This window comes from Sinocyclocheilus grahami, unplaced genomic scaffold (assembly GCF_001515645.1).
Source record: "Sinocyclocheilus grahami isolate Dianchi unplaced genomic scaffold, SAMN03320097.WGS_v1.1 scaffold339.1, whole genome shotgun sequence".
NCBI classification, from domain to species: Eukaryota; Metazoa; Chordata; class Actinopteri; order Cypriniformes; family Cyprinidae; genus Sinocyclocheilus; species Sinocyclocheilus grahami.
In genome coordinates this window covers 1,484,842-1,505,520 of record NW_015505518.1, presented here as the reverse complement: position 1 = coordinate 1,505,520, position 20,679 = coordinate 1,484,842, and the positions used below count along the sequence as shown (strand labels likewise).

Genomic DNA, 20,679 nt, shown 5'->3' with positions numbered 1-20,679 from the left:
AGAGAGAGATCAAAAATAAAGTGTCCTTACTGAAAGACCGAGCAGAACAATCAAGTTGGGCAAGTGAAAATTATGTCAGGAATATCAGGTATATTCCTGATAATGATGCTGATGGCCACGTGATAGATGTGGGTATTCAAAACATAACTAATGCAATTAAAAGGTTGACAGCTAGGGAAGTTAATGCTGATGATGTGTGGGGATGGAATTGGTTTAAGGGTTTATGGCAGAAAGCAGAATACATTGGGTTAATTGCCATCTCAGCACTGGCTATGATTTTATTTTTGCTGTGTATGTGGCCTTGTGTAGTGGGAATGATTAGAAGAGCTGTAAATTCAACCATGAAATCTTCAGTCGCTCATCAGATGGTAATGTACGACGCCTTGTATGGAAGTAAAAGTAATGGGAGTTTTTCTGATGAAAATGGTGAAGCCAAAGAAATGCTCAAATCTGACACCTGCAGCAGCTCTACAGAAGAAGAGTAGTAAGTAAGCATTACATGCTGTAGAATAAAGAGGGTCTAAAGCAGGCCATTGTCCGTGTTACGAGATGATGCAACCCGAAGGAAAGATAAGAAAGTTTCTTCTGTTTGAATATCACACTAAGATTTACTTATGATCACGTATAAGGTTTATTGTCTTCTTTATAGCTTGCTTATACAGTGGGTACGGAAAGTATTCAGACCCCCTTACATTTTTCACTCTTTGTTATATTGCAGCCATTTGCTAAAATCATTTAAGTTAATTTTTTTCCTCAATGTATACACAGCACCCCATATTGACAGAAAAACACAGAATTGTTGACATTTTTGCAGATTTATTAAAAAAGAAAAACTGAAATATCACATGGTCCTAAGTATTCAGACCCTTTGCTCAGTATTTAGTGACTATGTTCCATAAAAAAATGCAAAATGCTTTTTTTCACCCTTATGAGAGTGATGGTGTGTTTTGAATCCTAGTGAATTTACACACTTGATGTAAACTATAAGGGTAATTTGTTTACAAATTTACTTCCATATAATCAATTTGAGTGATCAATAATGATCAAGAGGTGTTATAGAAATTTTTTATTTTGCATTGATTGCATTTTTCTCATTTAAGTACATATTACACGGCATATAACTGTTCAATCTATTTTTTTTGCATAGCATAAAAAGTGGGCTGTGAGGCTGTGTTATCTTTTTTGCTCACAGACTCAAGCTGTGTGTAAACCAGATCATTCTCTGTGGAGAATTCAAGCAAAACAAAGACAAAACTCCGTTTGGTTTTTAATTCTCAGTCTCTACAAATTTTTATTGAATTAGAATTTCCACGACAAGATCTTCCAGGTGATGTCTTGATGTCTATGATATACTTTATATTTGCTGATCGCATGTTAATATTCTGGACTGCTGATAAGAAAATAAGCAAGTTACATTCTTGGTCAAATGCCGTGGAAAACGGATGATGAGCTAACATTTTGAAATGGACATTTTTGCATTTTGAACACTCACTGTGACTGGGCAACCCATTTCGGTTGGGTAAAAAAAGACGACAATGGAGAGAGACAAATGTGACATGAAATATTATTGTAAAAATGGAAACATTACTGTAAATCCAGAGACTGTCATAACAGGCCTGCTGTGAAAAAAAAAACAGTGAAAGGGTGATTTAAACTGTGAAATCTGGGGTGAAGAGATCTCCAAATGAGCTCAGCTGTGTATATTATGCCTGAAAATTTTTAAAAAGGAATGTAAAACGACATTGTGTTGTTTTCATTTTTGCATTCATATTTGTAATCCTATATTTGTAAAAACAGATGTGCTTGTTCTTAATTTTAAGTATCATTTTATGTTATTAACATACTGTATACTGCAGTGAAAATCGAACTACAAATGTCAGCATACAGTGACTTTGGTAGAACAACATGGGTCGGTTCTTTTTAAATGTAATAGTTTTGTAGTAATAGTAAATCCATCAGATCAATACATCCATATACAAAAAAAACAAAAACCTACCACTTAAACATCAAATTACATCTAACAAATCATGTCACCGCTACCACTAGATGGCACAATCACCCTCCACTACAATACCATGCTAGTCAGTAGAGCAAAACTTGCACTCATCAGAATGTTCTGTGTAAGCTAATAGGTCATGTGTTGTTATCCTGACACTGACGTGCCTTTTTGTGCTCATGGATAAATAGGGACCAAATAAGTGAACTAGTCTCCTTGCAGCAGCTGCTAAATCTCAGCTAAAATTAGCTCTGCAACCGAGAGCACTCTCCACCATCAGTTTAAAGGGGTCCTATTATGCTTTTTCACTTTTTCAACTTTAAAAGTGAGTCTGTAATGTTGCTGTTTGAGCATAAAAAAGATCTGCAAAGTTACAAAGTTCAAAGTCCACTTCAAAAGGAGATCTTTTATTTAACAGAAAGCACTCTTCAAAAACTACAACGAACGACTCGTTTGGACTACAACGCATATTTTCCGGGATTTGTGATATCACAAATATCGACGAATGGGACGAGAGCTGGTTGAGCTGCACTAGAGAAGGCAACGGGTGTTATCATTATGTTGGAGACACGCTAACTTTCTCAAGGCAGATGAACTTAGAGTGGTTACAATCATCCGGGTTTAAATCGCGCTCAAATTGATTTGATATTAACGCAATATTTACACTGAAGCTCACAGGCGGCTATGGTAGGGGGCATGACATTTCCCGACCAGGCGCCGAGTGCTGCCAATCACAACACACACTGACCCAGCTAACCAATCACAGCACATTTCGTATTTCAGAAGGCGGGCTTTCATTTGATACAGGAACTATTCGAGCTGTTCATGCCGGACTGGGGAGAGAGGAGTTGTAATAATGTAAAATATGTGAAAAATAATGTATTTTTCGAACAACCTAGTATGAGAGCCTGTTCTAGTACACCCCCAAAACAAAATCAAGACTTTGTAAAAGAGCATAATACGACCCCTTTAAGAGCAACATGTGCTGGATCATTATTGCACCACAGCAAACATACATTTTGAAAGATCTTGCTAAAAGAAACAGGATGGAGTTAGAACTGGTCTGCTTCCAGGAGAGTCAAGCCATGGTCAGCCAAGCATGAATTCACCACAGATATAAATGAGCAATTAATTAGCATCAAAGACATTTTACATAAAATAATATTTTTTTTACTAATTTGATTACGTTTTAAATTGCCAATAAGAGTGTAGTTTGAAGATTTTCCAACAAAATCACAGAAAACGCAAATTGGGGATTGTCAGTGAATCCAAAGTATTAACAAATTTGTGATTTACCTGATGGTTTTATGCAAAACAACCTGCAATACACTCAGTAAAGGTAACATGCATTGCTCAAAAATGCCCAGAGGTGATCACCTTGTGGAATTGATATTACAACATAATAGCACCAAATTATATCTTTAAACACTTGCTACACCACCCCTAAACTAGATTAAATGTTACACCCCCAACTCAATCCTAAAGGAAATATCAAATACAAATGTGAACCTGGACCACAAAACCAGTCATAAGGGTCCATTTTTTTTAAATTGAGCTTTATACATCATTTATACATACATAAATAAGCTTTCCATTGATGTGTGGTTTGTTAGGATAAGACAATATTTGGCCGAGATACAACTATTTGAAAATCTGGAATCTGAGGGTGCAAAAAAAATAAAATCAAAATATTGAGAAAATGGCCTTTAAAGTTGTCCAAATGAAGTCCTTAGCAATGCACATTACTAATCAGAAATTAAGTTTTTATATATTTACAGCAGGAAATTTACAAAATATCTTCATGGAACATGATCTTTACTTAATATCCTAATGATTTTTGGCATAAAAGAAAAATCTATAATTTTGACCCATACAATGTATTTTTGGCTATTGCTAAAAATATACCCAAGCGACTTAAGACTGGTTTTGTGCTCCAGTGTCACAAATAATAATAACATCCCAAATAATCACATCTTGTTGGCTTTGTGCAACTGGCAGTCAAAAATTTGTAAAGGGAAAACATACCCTGTCACTAGGGGGCAGAGGAAGACCATTAATAGCCATGAGATACACACAAAGGCATCGAGACTCTTTATACCAAACAATATATTTTATTTGTCGTCCAACACCACAGCCCAGCCTTAGGAAGTGGTTCAGTACCAAATTCAATGGAGTTACACATGACGAGCATCAACACAGGAGGGGCAGGGACAAGAGGACAACCTATTTGCTTTTTTCTGTTTTTGTTTTAATAATCATTTATTTTCTACAAAAAAAAAAAAGGAAAGAAAAAAAAAAAAGCGCACCCTCCAGTAGCTCAGATGTTGTCAACGCTGCACTTCATAGCTGTACACAGCCAAGCAATTAAAAAAAATAATAATCTTTTCAATGTATTCCGCAGTGGTGGCAAACAGCGACAGCCTGACTGCAGTCCTTGTCGGACAGACACATATATGCAGACAGTAGGCTGAGCGTCACTGCAGAACTGAGTGCTGGTTCATGGGGTTCAAAAATGCCCCTCTCCACAGTCACCCTCACCTGTACCCAGACCAGCTTACAGAGTTTCTAAAACAGGAATGGGAGACCACACTGCATTCTTCTGATTACTGCTCCTACTGACTGTCAAAAAGTGTTTTTCTCCACAATAAAAAAAGAGAAAAGAAAACACTTTATTATTACAGTTAATTCTTGTTTGTGCTTTTTTTAATAATACTATGATCTGAATGAGGTCTTAGTTTGGTTTTATCATACACTGGAGTAGCAAAGAAAATTAATTTTAAAATATTCTGTACGCCCCACAGTACACCGTATTTTGTGGTGCTGTTGTGTCACCTACTGTCCACAAACAACCACCTCAATCCCCCCTTTACAAATGAAGATGAAAAAAAAAAACTATAGAAATCACTGGTAGAATCCCTTTAACAACACAAGTACAGTACACACATACAAAGAGCATTTCCTGTTTGGAGGGAAGTGATGCGATGAGATGTAAACATATAGCCAAGACAGTGCACCTTGTGACAAAATGTTCCTTGACTTTTCCACTTTCATGTCTGTTCTTTCAGTTCTTGGACTTTTTTTTCCAACAATATTTCTTGGTTTCCACCTATGTATAAAAGTACAATGAAGCCCCTAAATGTTCATACTTGGTTTGCTGTAGACTTTATATGTGGCACCTTGTCCACAATCTCAAACAAATATCCTTGTCATGAGTCGGTCTTGTAAATTCCATATACATTCCCAAGTTACAGGGAAAAAGTCCATTCCAAACAGTGCCGGACCTGAGCCCAACTTAGCGGAAAGCACAATTAGCTTCTCACACTTCCACCTGTTAAATGACATAACCATTGGAGAAGATTCCCTGTGAACACATCCATCTGTATGTGATGGATACCCAACACTGTGTAAGCTATAAACCTTATTCTAACCAGGTGTCAGGGAGTGTATGTGCACAGAAAATGTCCCGGTTTCCACACATATCTGCTTAAGAACACAATACTTTCTTTTTGTCTTTCATTACGAAGGTTTTTATTTCACAGGTTACACAGTTTCCCGACTGTTCATAACTGCAGTGGAGGCTCAAAACATTATATTCCCAGGGTTCCCTGGGCCAGGGTTAAATCCCATGCCCATATCTGCTGCCATTCCTCGAGGCCTCATCTGAGAGGGCATCATCATAGTCTGCTGAGGACCGCTCATCCCTTGTAGTGACATCATCATGTTAGGAGAGCCCACAGGGCCAGGGTGGTTGTACATCTGCCTTTCCTTTCCTTGCATCATTCCAGGGCCTCCCATCATTCCTGGCTGCTGGCCAGGAGACAACATCCTGTGCTGTGGCCCCATCATACCCTGACCCATGAAACCTGGGGGTCTCATGGGGTTGTGGCCTGGATTACCCATGGGCATGTCCTGTGGTCCCATATGTCCAGGGCCAGGAGGACCACCCATTCCCTGCATGGGGAGGCCCATTCTTGGATTGCTCTCACCCATCATCCCCTGCATTTGGGGAAAGCCAGGTGGGCCAGACGGGTGTGGTGGCTTCCCACCAGGGGCATCTCCACCACGAGGGAAGTAGGACAGAGTCTGGCTAGGCTTCTCAGAAGGGATAATTCGAGAGAGGTCAAACTCGGGGATACCTGACGCACCAGGTCGCATGACCTCATGTAGATCAGAGTCATTGAAGACAACCGGCATGTTATTAAACTCCTGGCCTCCTGGAGTGATAGGTTTACACATACCTGGCTCAACACCAGGTCCATGAGGCATATTGCCCATCCTGCCCAGTGGTCCCCCTTCTCCCTGGAAACCCATTCCATGAGGGAAGCCACCATGGTGCCCAGGACCATTGTGAGGAAAGGGGACCTGCTGTGGAGGTGACTGTCCTGGAGGGAAGCCCTGTCCTCTGTGAGGAAGACCCATACGCCCCTGTGACATCATCTGGTTGTTTCCCATGCCAGGGTCTTGGGAGACTGGGTTCATCATCATACCATGAGGCATCATGCCTGGACCCATAGGCCCAGAGTGAGGAGGCATATTAGGGCCCATGGGATTGGGCGAGGGCATCTGATTTGGCATGCCGTGGGAAAGTGGCTGGGAGCCCATAGTGTTCATCCCCATTGGACTGAGGGAAGGCATGGGGCCAGAAGAGTTGGGCGTCATCATTCGAGGATGACCTGGGTGATGGTTCACACCCATACCTATAAAGAGAATAAAAAGATATTGATTTAGTGGATATGGTCTCCAGAAAATGCCACCATAAAACTACTGCATTTTCATTAATGCTTATAGACATTACCAGGCATGCTGTTGTTCATAGATGGCAAGTTTGGCGATCGAGCAGGCGGTGAGTCATCATCAGAGCTAGCCACGGTTTTGATTGCATCATGGTAGAGGGGTGTAGAACTGGGCATTGCGAACTTGGACATGCGGGACATCATGATGGAAAGAGGATTTTGGGATAACGTTGGCTCTGGGGGCATTGTGTAGGGGCTGCTGGATGGAAGACTTCCTGGCACATTCATGCCACCTGGCTGACTGGAGGAACTACTGGAGGGAGGAGCTGAGGGAGGAGGATTACCACCTGAGAACAGAGGAGGACAGAGGAGGTTAACAGAAGAAAGGAGATGTAGTATGATGGAAGAAGAGCTTTTACCAATGACTTTTTATTTGACACGTCTTAGGTCACTTGCTGCAACAAAAACATTACTAAAAAGGTCCTGCTATAACGGTGTAATTAACAGGAATAATTGTGACCAAATGAAAACAAAGTCCCACTAAATATTGTCCTGGTTATTTTGATGGCCCCCTTCAGACTTTCTGTTGAGTATAAATAACTATCTGGTAACTAGCTCTCATTAAAGTATTAGTAGACTGTTAGGACATGGTTAGGGTTAGTAGAATAAGTTGTACTTACAACATTACTTCTAGTCAGTAAAATGTGTGTTCAACATTCCAATGTCTGGCAACCAATAAAATAAGATGTTAGCAGATATTAAACAGATGGTGTACTAATACTCTAAAGACCGATAATTGACATGTCGTTGCAAAGTTACCTATAGTCAACAGAATGTCTAAAGGGGTCATCAAAATAAAGTGTTACCAAAGTCCCAACAGAGTTACCTACCAATGAACAAAGACTGGGTCCACATAAAAATATGCCATATGTACAATGACTAAAAAGTACACTTCTACAATATTCATAATGATTAATAATGACATTTGTTTAGACAGGAATTTTTATTGTACCTTGCTCTATATTGCCCATCATATTTGGTGATGTCATACTAAGGGGAGGCTTGTTCTGAGGGATTCCTGGGCTTTGCATGGGCGGCTTGGGTGATGATGTCCAGCCAGGGGAGGGGGCAGGAAGCGAAGGAGACTTCATATGGACGGGTGATGCCCCTGCTGAGCCCATCATGGGAGGAGATTTAATAGCTGCTGCTGCTACTGCTGCAGCTGATGGTCCACTAAGCATACCAGCAAGCTGGGAGGGTGTCTGTGGAGACTTGAGGTTACCTGATGGTGAGCCCAGCATTGGTGACTGGACCTGCCGCAGCGTTGGTGACTTTAGCGGGTTGACATTGATGGTGGGCGAGTTTGCAGGGCCAGACTGGACATTCAGGTCTGAGGGCTTGCGACTCATATTTCTCTGGCCAGGTGGAAGCCCTGAGCTGTTGGGAGCCTGGTTTGGTGGTAAAGGAGGCATGTGAATAAGACGACCATTTCCACCCACATTACCTCCTCTTTGGTCAGGTCCAAAGGGTAGCTCACCTCTGGGAGGACCTCTTAAATTTCCAGGGCCTTGGGGACCCATGCCAGGGAATTGTCGGTTGGGTCCCATGTTGAGGTCTCCTGCATGGTGCTGGTCAGGGAACGGAGGACCCTGCATCATTCTCTGTGAAGGAACTACATTGTCAGGCATTGGACCGCCACCTTGCCTCATCTTCATAATTTCCTCTGGACTAAGGTTCATTGGTGGTTCTCTCATCTTAGGGGGCATCATCTGAGGGCTAGGGCCCATGTTTACATTGAGGTTTCCAGGTCCCATGCCAAATTCATTCATGTCTCGACCAAGACCTTTCACAAACTCCATTCTTGAGGAGGGGCTCATGGGACCATCACCTGGCATTCTGGGAAAAATCATGCCGCCTCCATTTCCAGGCTCCATGGGTCTTTGATTACCCATCATTCGATTCATCTCCATCATCATGCCAGGTGTCAGACCCATGCCTTGTTTATCACCCATACCTTGATGGAACATGGCTTCCTGTACAGACTGAGGATTGGGGAATCTTTCCACCCTTCCACCTGGACCTCCAAAAATGCCTTGCCCAGGAGGGAATCCCCTCCCATCCCCCATTTTTGGCATATCATCAGGCCAGTTCATTCCAGGTCTGGGCATAGTATTGGGCCCTCCCTCCATGTCAGGGTTCATCATGCCAGGGAAGCTGGGCATCCTCTGCATGTGTGGATGCATCCCTCTAGGGCCCATGTTCATCTGGTCAGGGAATGGTTCAGGGCCACCAGGGCCCCACACCTCTCCAGGATTCATCTGGTAGGGTGGCGGTGGGCCTCTCATCATTCCTCTAGGTCCACCCTGATGAAGCATCATGTCTCCCATTGGCCTATGCTGCATTTGTTCCTGTTTGCGCTTCTTCTCATCATAGAACTCTTGCTGCAGTTTTAGCCAGGCCATCTGCTCTGGGGTCATATGGTCTCCATGCTCTCCACCAGGACCAGGATGTGAGTTCATAGGTCCTGGACCTGGTGGAGGGGGTCCAAGATCATCTGGAGAAAAGGGCATGTCTCTAGGACCAGGTGGACCAAAGGGAGGCCCATCTGGACGTGGTCCTCCTGGACCACCTGGCTTCCCAAGGCTTTTTGACTGGGCCATCATGGCTTGGAGAGGCCCTTGTTCTGTTTTCTTGAGTCCTCCTTCCATCATTGCAGAATTAGGTGGGGGTCCACCCATGTTCCCTTGGCCCATAGAAGCCATGTCCTTGTCATCTGGGAAGAGCATACGCTGTATATCACGTAAAGTCTGTAAGGAACGTTCCCTGTGTTCAAGTTGCTCTTGGGAAAGGCCCTCAGGGTTGTCCCCCATGCTAGACATGATTTCATGAGCCAGCTGCTGGTGGTGTTGAGCTGTGAGCTTAGCATCTGCCCCTTTAGGTAAATCTAGGGATGGGAAGCTCTGTTGAGGGCCAGCATTGGGAGGCTGGTTGGATGCCTGGCTACCAGGTGTCCCTGCAGAGTTGCTACCATCATGGGATCCAGCACCATCCTGTGGGCTACTGCTGGGAAGGCTCTTAGAATCCATACCAGCTGAAGGTGCATTGTCTGGAGGCAGGCTAGTTGGTTTGGCCCCCTGGGTTGGTTGCTGAGGTTGTGTGGGTTGCGCTTGAGGTTGTTGCTGCTGGCCTGACTGCGCTACTTTAGAGGCTGCTTGGTGGTTCTGATCACTGGCGAGAGATGAGGGCTGTTGCTGGGACGGAACTCCTTGTTGTTTAGTGTCACTTCTGAGGGACCCAATCTGATTGTTCTAAAACCGACACAATAAAACAGACATTTTTAATGCGTCTGTGAAAATCTTGACATTTAGTAGCAAACATTTTTGATGTTTAGTGTAAACACAATTCAGTGATGCCCTTTCTTACCAGGGGGAGCTGGGGCTTTCCACCCTTGCCATTAGAGATATTATTCATGTGGTAAGTGATGATGTTGTCTACATGCCCAGTTATGACTGCATCTGCCGCCCTGAGATGGGAAGAAAATACAGTCAGTCAAAGCTTTGCATAACTCTTCTGATTGTATTCTTCAATATCTAATTTAAAGCTGAAATGAGTAATTATTTTCATGTAAAATACTTTCCTCAATCAGAGTTTAATATGTAGAAACAACTAAGTCATTTGTTGGTTGAATTTCTTGAAAGTTTTAAGCAATCTGTATCTGAGGCGCTATTATAAATTTGCTGTTTGTTTGAGCATGCCAAATAGACAGACAAAGCAACAGTGACTCAAGCAGTTGAAATACTTTTTAGCAATTCTGTTCAGTGATGATAGTGGCACAGAAATCACACGTGTTAACTTTATTACAGAAAATTTATTTCACTCCCACCACATTACACACTAGTAATCGGTACTGTGACTGTCCATGCAGCTGGACATAGCCACATACACAACAGTGCTAGAAAAGGATGGACAAATAGTCACAAGAAATTGACACTGGGATCAGTCCCATCTAGTGTGATGGCAGAGCAATAATGGCACTGCTCTGTGGGAGACTTTCGTTATGGTCACAACATCTGACAAAGTTTCTGACACATCCTGTCACTAACATTTGGCATTCTAATATCTGCCAGCTGAGTGTCTAGTTTAGGCAAACATGTTGCTGTCAGTGCTCAAATGCTTTCATCTTTTAGTACTACAACTTTTAGACATTTCTTAGCTCAGAAAAAAGGAAATATGAAAGAGAGAAATATAGTGATAGTGGGATTTGCTTCTTTGAACTAAAAAAAACAATGGCACTATGATTTAACAAAACAACTGCATTTTAGCAGTGCACCTGCAGGGTATCTGCAAGATTTTTTAAATAAATTTTAAGCCTTTTTAAGACCTGTAAAGTAAAATTTAATTTAAGTAAAATGAATATCATATGAGCAGGGTAGGGCAATGTCTATGGTAACATATAAACTGTAAAATGAAAGCAAAAGCATGATTTACAGTTCAAATACAGGTTTTCCCAAGAAAACCCCCACCCCGGCCCTCACCCCCGTGTGGAGCACTTTTTTATGCTGGATTAGCACAGTTTATTGGACTTCTATTGGACTATTGAATATCACCCATTCACTGCCATTATAAAGCTTTAACTCCAATTGTATTCGTCTGAAAGAAGAAAGTCACATACGCCTAGGATGGCTTGAAGGTGAGTAAATCATGGGGTAATTTTCACTTTTGGGTGAACTATCCCTTTAAGACTTTCTTGTACCATTTAAGACTTTTACTGCCTTAAATTTGAAACAACTAAATTTAAAACTTTTTAAGGACCCGTGGAAACCCTGACCTGAGGGCAGCGCTAAAATGTCATCTAGTTTCCAAACTAAAATTAGCACACGTTCACAATTATATTATGACAAGCACCACTGATAAAGAACAAACAGGAAATCTTTACTTGTTGGCCATCTCTGTGGTGAAGACGTAAACGACCTTTGACCCTGGTTTTTGCCCACTCCCCAATTCAGACGCTGTGCTCTGTCCTCCTACTGTATTGTGGGTAGGCGTAGAGGCAGAAAGAGCACCTGGATCTGGCTTTATGTCAGCGGAGTTACAGTCTGTGCAAAACATAATAAGCATTATAGATATTATCACATAGCATCAGCAATAAGATATATTTTGACAATCACTCTGTTTAGTGATGCTAAAAGAAAGACTTCCGATATCATTCATTTGTAAACTGAATTAGTAATCACAAGTCAATTTCTTATTATTATTATTACATAATAGATCTGTGCCACCAGGTGACAATTACTATTAAGAATTTCATACCTACATTTTTAAGGTAAAAACTGTTTTACACTTATAAACTAAACTTATAAACTAATAAATTTGTTTTATTAAAAAACACAAAAAATTAAATACTGAAACTACATACTGAAGAATCCTGGGTCGTCTTCATCACTCTCTCCCCCTGAACACCAATCTGCACCGCTGTAGGGCAACCGTCGCTCTCCAACACACAATCTTTTCGCTCTACTGCCCATTTCTTTAGAGAGACAGAAGAGTAAGATTACCATGATGTTCATGAAACGATACGATACGAATAGAAAATATGATTTCTACTGCTGTGGAGTACATTACTACTAAATTGTGGGGTTGTTTCTCAAACATAAAGGTGGATAGAAAATGCAACAAAATCACCAATGGCAGCATAGTGCAGTACCAGATAAGATTTAGTCTATCTGAGCAACAGTTCTCAAAGTTTTACGCCAACATGAATACACTGTGCATTTCTATTCATTATAAATTCCACATTTGTCTGTAAAGTGCTGTGCTATCCTTTGGCATTCTCTCCTCATGTCATGTTGACCAATCCAGGCTGTTATGAAGTTTTTAAAGGAGTCTAGGGTGGCTTAAAACAAACTTTAGATAACTTGGAGCGAAGAATACACACATTGCTCTCTCCAGAAAAAAAAGAATAAAACTTTTCTTGGACACGTAGAAAGTTCTTAATCACCATTAAAATGTCATGAAACCACAGGCCAGTTCTCAAAGTTTTGGAGATGTGGAAGTACAATAAGTGTATGCAACCCAGCCATGTACATTTAACCAATTATGAGGTTAATAGTAAAAAAAAAAACTCAATGCGCACAGAAATTTACAGTTGCATGAAATCCGCTCTCCAGAAAAAAAAGAATAAAACTTTTCTTGGACACGTAGAAAGTTCTTAGTCACCATTAAAATGTCATGAAACCACAGGCCAGTTCTCAAAGTTTTGGAGATGTGGAAGTACAATAAGTGTATGCAACCCAGCCATGTACATTTAACCAATTATGAGGTTAATAGTAAAAAAAAACTCAATGCGCACAGAAATTTACAGTTGCATGAAATCCAAGACAATGCACATATATATAGCACTTTCTAAGCCTAATGCACAAAATACATTGGCCATTTTATATCTACAACCTAACACAAGAGTTATAAATACAAGTGAATTAGCTTTTGCATTTACATATATTTTCAAGACTGATATGATTATATATTTTTTACCCACTATATTTATTTATTTTTTTAAGGAAAAAATAGTCTTATTTTTTCTGGAAATGCTTATCATTGTAGTTCAGTGATAACACAGCACTACAAAAGCACAAAAAGAATTCAAAAAATTCTTTACATTACATTGTTACACTGACATTAATGGGTCATTCTCTGGACATCATGCTATACCTGTTCCCATAACATACTTCAAGGTTTACACAGTCTAGTGTGTAGTAGTTATTTATTTTTATTGCCTTGGCAGCATCTAAGGCTACCTTCATTGCAAAAACTGAGTTGGAATAATATAATAATTACAAACACAAAATAAACCAAATAAACAAAAATACAGCAAAGTAAAATAATTTTTTTTAATTAACATATGATTAAAAAATATATATATATATATTCAGGTAAAATCTTACTGAGTCTTACTTAAGTCCCTGAGTCAGTCTATTGTGTAATTCAAAAATTGTAAAATAATATTATTAGCCATTATAAATAATTAATGTCAATTAATAATTAATACAATGTCGCAATTCTGCAGCATTCTGTATATATTTCTAATATGCATTTTGCATCTATTTGAAAGTAAAAAAACTAACAAAAAAACAGAAGACTATCTTGCATTCTTGATCAGTATTTCATCACATCTATACTTGTATTTGCACTGACAAGCAAAATACATAAAAAATATAATGTTTATTCATTTTCTCTGTGAAGTTAATTCATCCAATTATACCGTGTGATTTATTACAAGGCAGCAACAAAATAAACACATACTACCAAACATATAGGTGAATTAATTCCCTGCTATGAGAGAGCTGCATAATGTAGTGCTTAAAGGCTGATTTATACTTCTGCGTCGGACCTACGCCATAGCCTTTACGCCGTAGGCTATGCGTCAGTTTTCATTTATACTTCTGCGTCGTTGTCCGTGTCAACGTGCAGTACACATGCAAACCGCTAGTCAGCAGTGTCCACGGGCATGTTGCTGGTGTAACCCGCAGTACCACGGCAAAAGCAGAAGCAGCAGCAGCTCGTCGGAGAACCATTATAGCCGTGACGGCGGCAAATTAATATCAAATCATTAAATCATTATTTAAAACTACAAAAAGGAGACAACAATGGAACAGGAGATGATGGTGTTCTTTCAGTCTCAACATTGTTTGTTGTGGACAACTACTGATGTATAATGCTATCTAGTATAATAAATGATAAGACACTTGTTCTTTGCGTCGTTTTATTTTATATAAGAAGGTGTAACATTAAAATATATTAAAGTGCACATAAACACACACAAAACTCAAGTACATATGGAGGGAGGGGTTCTTGCAGACCAATCACAGCGCTTGCGGTCTGCGTAGAATTGACGCGCTGTTAGATTTTTGGAGAGGTGCACGTCAGGCTACGGCGTATGGGTGTGCGTCTATGCGTAAGCTACGGCGTAGGTCCAACGCAGAAGTATAAATCAGCCTTAAGGGTTAGCGATGATAAAAAAAAAAAACATTGGTACTCTGCAAGGCTGTAACCACATTTTTAAACACTGGAGGTAGTATATTTTCAAATTTGGCCATTAAATAATAATAATAATAATAATAATAACAACAACAAATTGGTTGACCACTAATCACATTGTGTTATGCAGGTTACGGTGCTACAGTACACGGGCCTGAGGTGAGACAAATATTATCTCTTGGAAGTTCGCAGATACTGCCCCATTTCCTGAGAATGGGCCTGATGCACAAAAATGAATGTCCATTCAATGTCAAAGCAAGGTGGTAACAGTATCATTCTGTGTCACAGGATGATCATAATATTCAGTGTTACAAAAATAACTGCACATCATGGCACCGCTCAATATAAATTACCTGACCAACATAGTAAGGCAAAATACTGGAGATGCTCAAAACCACACTAGATGTAATCTAAAACCATAGTGGCAAATTATCCCTTTAATGAATGATACATTATGAATGCAAGAGCTCTGAATCAGCTTCATAATTCAAAATGTAGATGAAAAACAAACATTTTCACAATTACAATTTATTTTACCTTTCTGATCCCCTTCATTGTTTGGCGTTCCTGTATCCCTTTGTTCGAATGACTCCACTGAAGTGCTTCTCTCTCTTTTAATCTTGCCTTTTGCCCCATTGCCTGAACTCAGGCCTTGTCCATTTTTGAGTCCCATACTCCCTATGGGGCCTTGGGGACCTTTGGGTGTGTGGCTTCCACTCAGCGACTTGGGGTCACAAGGAGATGGCTGTGATTGGCTGCCGGCGCCCCCTTGCTTTCCCTGGTTGGGCAGTTTGGAGTCCATCTGTGCGGCACTGGAGGGGGACATCACGGGTGGCGACCTCACCATGGCCTCCTGCTTGGTTTTCGGACTGCTGAGAAATGTGAAAGGAAAAATGGGTGAGAATGACCCAGGGCACACAGTTTGGATGGTCAAGATCAATGATGTCAGCACTAATAAAACATTGGCACTGCTGAACAAAGACAAAAATGAACATTTTTTTTCAAACCAAACATTTTTTTAATTTTAAAAAGTAGTCAATATCCAAAATCGAGAGTGTTTTGGGCCTATTAATGGTAATGTAATCTGCCTTATTGTCACTAAATGTTGCATAATGTATCATGTGTTATCATGTGTTTAAGTGTTATCTTCTGTGAAAATTTGAGCATTACAATTTCAAACTGTGCTGAAAATGTTTTATACTTTAACATTTATTAAATCTTTAACAAACATTTACACTACCGTTCAAAGGTTTGGGGTCTGTGATTTTTGATCAGTACTTCATTATTTTGAAAGAAGTGTCATGCTCACTAAGGTGCGTTTATTTGATCAAAAATCAAGTGAAAACAGTAATGCTGTGAAATATTATTACAATTTAAACAGTTAAATGTTTTTTTCCCCCATGTATTTTGACAATTTGTTTTCACCATTGCATAAATTAAAAAGCCAAAATGTGCTTTTTACTGTTTTGTCTTGCTTTTCAAAGAAAAAAATCAATTATAAAACAACCCTTTAAAAATATTTAACACTGAACATTTTTAACATTCTAGCAGACACTATACCAACAAAGCACAATTCAACTTAAAATTAGTAAGTTAGTAAAATAATAATTTTTGGCCAATTATCGATTAGTTGGCCGATAATTTTTTCGGTTAATCGGATAAAAATAAAAAGCCCAATTTTCTTTTTTTAGTTTTATTGACAGAAAACACACTATTCCACACTCTACCCAATGTCCTTCAAACAAACGTGCCAACTGAATGCTATGAAAACATACAGTGCTTAATTTATTAGACCACCTGTCATAAAAAAGAGAAAACACAAATATTTTAGGAATCTGTCAAAAAAAAATTTTAATCTAAAAATTTTAATGTCATTTATTGGGCAAATAACAACTAACTGAAACAAATAAATAGTATTTATTCAATATTATTTTAACAAAAATGGCCTCCTGTGCCTTTCATAACAGCTTGCATTCTTGCTGGCATTGTATAGATACTTTTTGACTGTAATTGGGCATCTGGAAAAAACACTAAAGTGCTTGCCTATTTTTTCTGCCTTTCTTTCATAGACAACAGCAATAATCATATTATAGCATTAGAAATAGCCTACTGTTACTAAAGAGCTTACACAAACTGGAGGACAAACCTATACAGAAAGCTAAAAAATGATTTTGGTAATCACTAATACTGTTAGTTTAGAGTAGAAGTGGCACAAACCTAAACTAAAATACATTTGTTAAGCACTGTATAGTGAATATAGTTTAATATATCTCTACAATAAACATTAAAATAATAATAAAGACGAATAAAATCACAAACTCAGTGTTGACAAACAGGTGAGAGTAATGTTTGATTTTTCAATTAATCGCTTTTTTTAAATGACGTCGATTCGATATCGATTCTCAAAAGCCACGAATCGATCTTTTTCTGTATTTATTTCAGCACACATTTAAAACAAGATCTGATTAACGTGAATCTTATCATTAGTCTTCTCCACTAGATGTCACCCTTATTTACCTTGCGTGATGTTACAACAGAAAGCCTGTCATTCATTCAGCACTTATCATGGCCATATGAGTGATTCGCAATGCTCAGGTGAAATGCTATAGTAATACTATAAATCTGCGGAAGCATTTGATATCACGCATAAGGCGCCATGATTTCCGCAATGAATGAATGGCGGATGGCTTGGTGCACTGTTTTGTTTACTACACACATACTAAAGCGCGGATTCAGCTTCTGCCGTCTCACTATATGATGATATGAACACGAATGTCATCTCCAGCTGCTCTGAGAGTCACTTCATTAGCATTTTACCGTTTCATTTGAGAAAACTACCATCATATCACATTCACAGCCACTGCAAGTTCCTCACGGCAACCTGTCAAAATAAAAGTTTAATTTAACATTAAGAAACTGTCAGAATATATTACTATTTAGCAATCTTAAGACTCAATGCTAGTACTGCTAATAAATCTTTATTTTTAAAGGAATAATCACCTGTTTTCTTTTTAATTTTAACAGTAAACCTCTGTTGTGCAGCACTTTGTTTGCCAAAAAATAAAAGGGTTTAATTTTCATTTTGTTTAGGATAAATTAAATTAATGTTTTATGCCTTCATCTGATTACCAAAAAAATTAAGAAAATTTTATAGGGCCCTATTATTGTTTAAAAAAGGACCCTATACAAAAAAAAGAACAGGTTTAAAATTCAGGCATGTGGTTCTTAATTTCTTTTTATTAATTCACCATTTGTAAACTGCTGTTTGCTGTTCCTTTTTTAGAAATATCAATAGCATTTGTATTAAAACTATATTCACTGAATGTAATAAAAAAAATTGAGAATCGAATCGAGAGCTTGCGAATCGAAATCGAATCGGGACATCTGAATCGATATACAGCCCTAGTCACATCTTACTGTAATTTCTTTATCCTATAAAAGATGGTTATGAAGCATCTGATATTTATATTCAGACGATTACACGCTGTTATCAGTTCCTACTCTCATAAAATGCGTGCACTACATGTTGACTTTTAAACCTAAATTTAACGTTCAACAACAGATATTTCAGCACAGTGAATGTTTTGCACTGAATCACTGAATATTCCCTCTGTCCGCGTGCCTGCCGCTTATTCAGATTTAAACTTAACGCAGATTGTCAGGGCGGGCCTTTATGCCTTTATGCAAATGCTTGCGTGAATTTGTGACATTTACAGTTAAGCATATGACCGTAAACTGAAAGTTTTTGCGCTGAGGATGCACATGCATCTGTCAAACTGCCTGACAGGGCAAGCCATTAGCCTACGCTAATGCATTAAGTTAGTTAAAATCTTAAAATAAAGAATTCTCATGTTTTGGGCAGCTTGGTTCATGTACTTCTACTAAAATATTACAGATCCTAATTTGAACACTATGTGTGAATGTTATAATAAATGTATTGACAGAGCTTTTGTGATGATTATTATCATTATTATGGTCTTATTTTATTTTACAGAACAACAGTAAAATTACAATACTAACACTTATGAATGTTGATAAGAGTTCTTGCTTTTTCTCAACTTTTATTTTGGTGGAAACACGCAGGAAGACCTCAATGCTTCTTTTTGTTGACAACAGCAGATTAATAAATGAGTCTCATTACAAATACGTCGTACGTATCGCATTGTCACATGCCTTGTAAAAATTGATAAAAATGTGACTGAGCAACTGACGACTGTATCAGCGCAGATTTTCCTTGTGCTTTGGACTTTGAACCCTGGTTAACAAGCAGATCTGCTGCGAGTTCGTGCAGCGCTGTCAGAATGCATGCAATGCGCGCGTGTATTAGAAAACATGACGTTTTGCAGTTTATTTACTAATTGTTTAAGGCCATTTCACGATTTCAATCATCATACAGTAACCAGCAACAATCACCCCTTCCTCTTCTCATCGAAGACATGCGATGCAGTACTAAACAGTCTCTCGCTGTCGGTGCTTGTAATGATTTTTGCATCTTTCTCCGACAGTTTAAATGCTTCCATACTGCTGACGTGTGCGCGCTGCATAATAAAGAGTTTGCGCCTCTCACTCTGAGCTGGTTGCTATTTGATCGCGTCGTATCATTGTTCGGTACAATTTATTCGGTCTTTTCGCTTATTCGGCCGAACAATTTTGGTTGCCGAACATTCGGTGCATCCCTAGATGTGCTGCGAAATATTTTCGTAGAAAACCCGATACATTTTTTTCAGGATTTCAGTAACAAATATTTCAGAAAAAATATTTACTGTCACATGCATCGCCTGAATAAAATTACTGATTTCTTTAAAAACTAAAATTCTTACTGACCCCAAACTTTTGTTAGGTTACTATTTATTTTTTTGTATATTCTGATTTATACTTAGTGTGTCACACTAAGATTATATCAGCACTTTGTTTGCCAAAAAATAAAAGGGTTTAATTTTCATTTTGTTTAGGATAAATTAAATTAATGTTTTATGCCTTCATCTGATTACCAAAAAAATTAAGAAAATTTTATAGGGCCCTATTATTGTTTAAAAAAGGACCCTATACAAAAAAAAGAACAGGTTTAAAATTCAGGCATGTGGTTCTTAATTTCTTTTTATTAATTCACCATTTGTAAACTGCTGTTTGCTGTTCCTTTTTTAGAAATATCAATAGCATTTGTATTAAAACTATATTCACTGAATGTAATAAAAAAAATTGAGAATCGAATCGAGAGCTTGCGAATCGAAATCGAATCGGGACATCTGAATCGATATACAGCCCTAGTCACATCTTACTGTAATTTCTTTATCCTATAAAAGATGGTTATGAAGCATCTGATATTTATATTCAGACGATTACACGCTGTTATCAGTTCCTACTCTCATAAAATGCGTGCACTACATGTTGACTTTTAAACCTAAATTTAACGTTCAACAACAGATATTTCAGCACAGTGAATGTTTTGCACTGAATATTAATTGTCTCCCTCTGTCCGCGTGCCTGCCGCTTATTCAGATTTAAACTTAACGCAGATTGTCAGGGCGGGCCTTTATGCAAAAATGGAAATGCTTGCGTGAATTTGTGACATTTACAGTTAAGCATATGACCGTAAACTGAAAGTTTTTGCGCTGAGGATGCACATGCATCTGTCAAACTGCCTGACAGGGCAAGCCATTAGCCTACGCTAATGCATTAAGTTAGTTAAAATCTTAAAATAAAGAATTCTCATGTTTTGGGCAGCTTGGTTCATGTACTTCTACTAAAATATTACAGATCCTAATTTGAACACTATGTGTGAATGTTATAATAAATGTATTGACAGAGCTTTTGTGATGATTATTATCATTATTATGGTCTTATTTTATTTTACAGAACAACAGTAAAATTACAATACTAACACTTATGAATGTTGATAAGAGTTCTTGCTTTTTC

At 38.7% G+C, this 20,679-nt stretch overlaps 1 protein-coding gene across 3 annotated transcripts in view; it reads right to left on the bottom strand.

The window, feature by feature from the left end:
- Window positions 1-4,087: 4,087 nt before the first annotated feature.
- bcl9 (BCL9 transcription coactivator) overlaps window positions 4,088-20,679 on the bottom strand; it is a 121,993-nt gene continuing 105,401 nt past the window's right edge. For all 3 annotated transcript variants that reach the window (XM_016295753.1, XM_016295752.1, XM_016295754.1), the window contains 7 exons: window positions 15,301-15,635; window positions 12,146-12,256; window positions 11,666-11,825; window positions 10,153-10,252; window positions 7,742-10,037; window positions 6,792-7,076; window positions 4,088-6,693 (listed from right to left, as the gene is read on the bottom strand). In XM_016295753.1, the coding sequence (XP_016151239.1) occupies window positions 5,576-6,693; window positions 6,792-7,076; window positions 7,742-10,037; window positions 10,153-10,252; window positions 11,666-11,825; window positions 12,146-12,256; window positions 15,301-15,635 (4,405 nt within the window). In that variant the 3' untranslated portion in view covers window positions 4,088-5,575. The remainder of the gene's footprint in view (window positions 6,694-6,791; window positions 7,077-7,741; window positions 10,038-10,152; window positions 10,253-11,665; window positions 11,826-12,145; window positions 12,257-15,300; window positions 15,636-20,679) is intronic.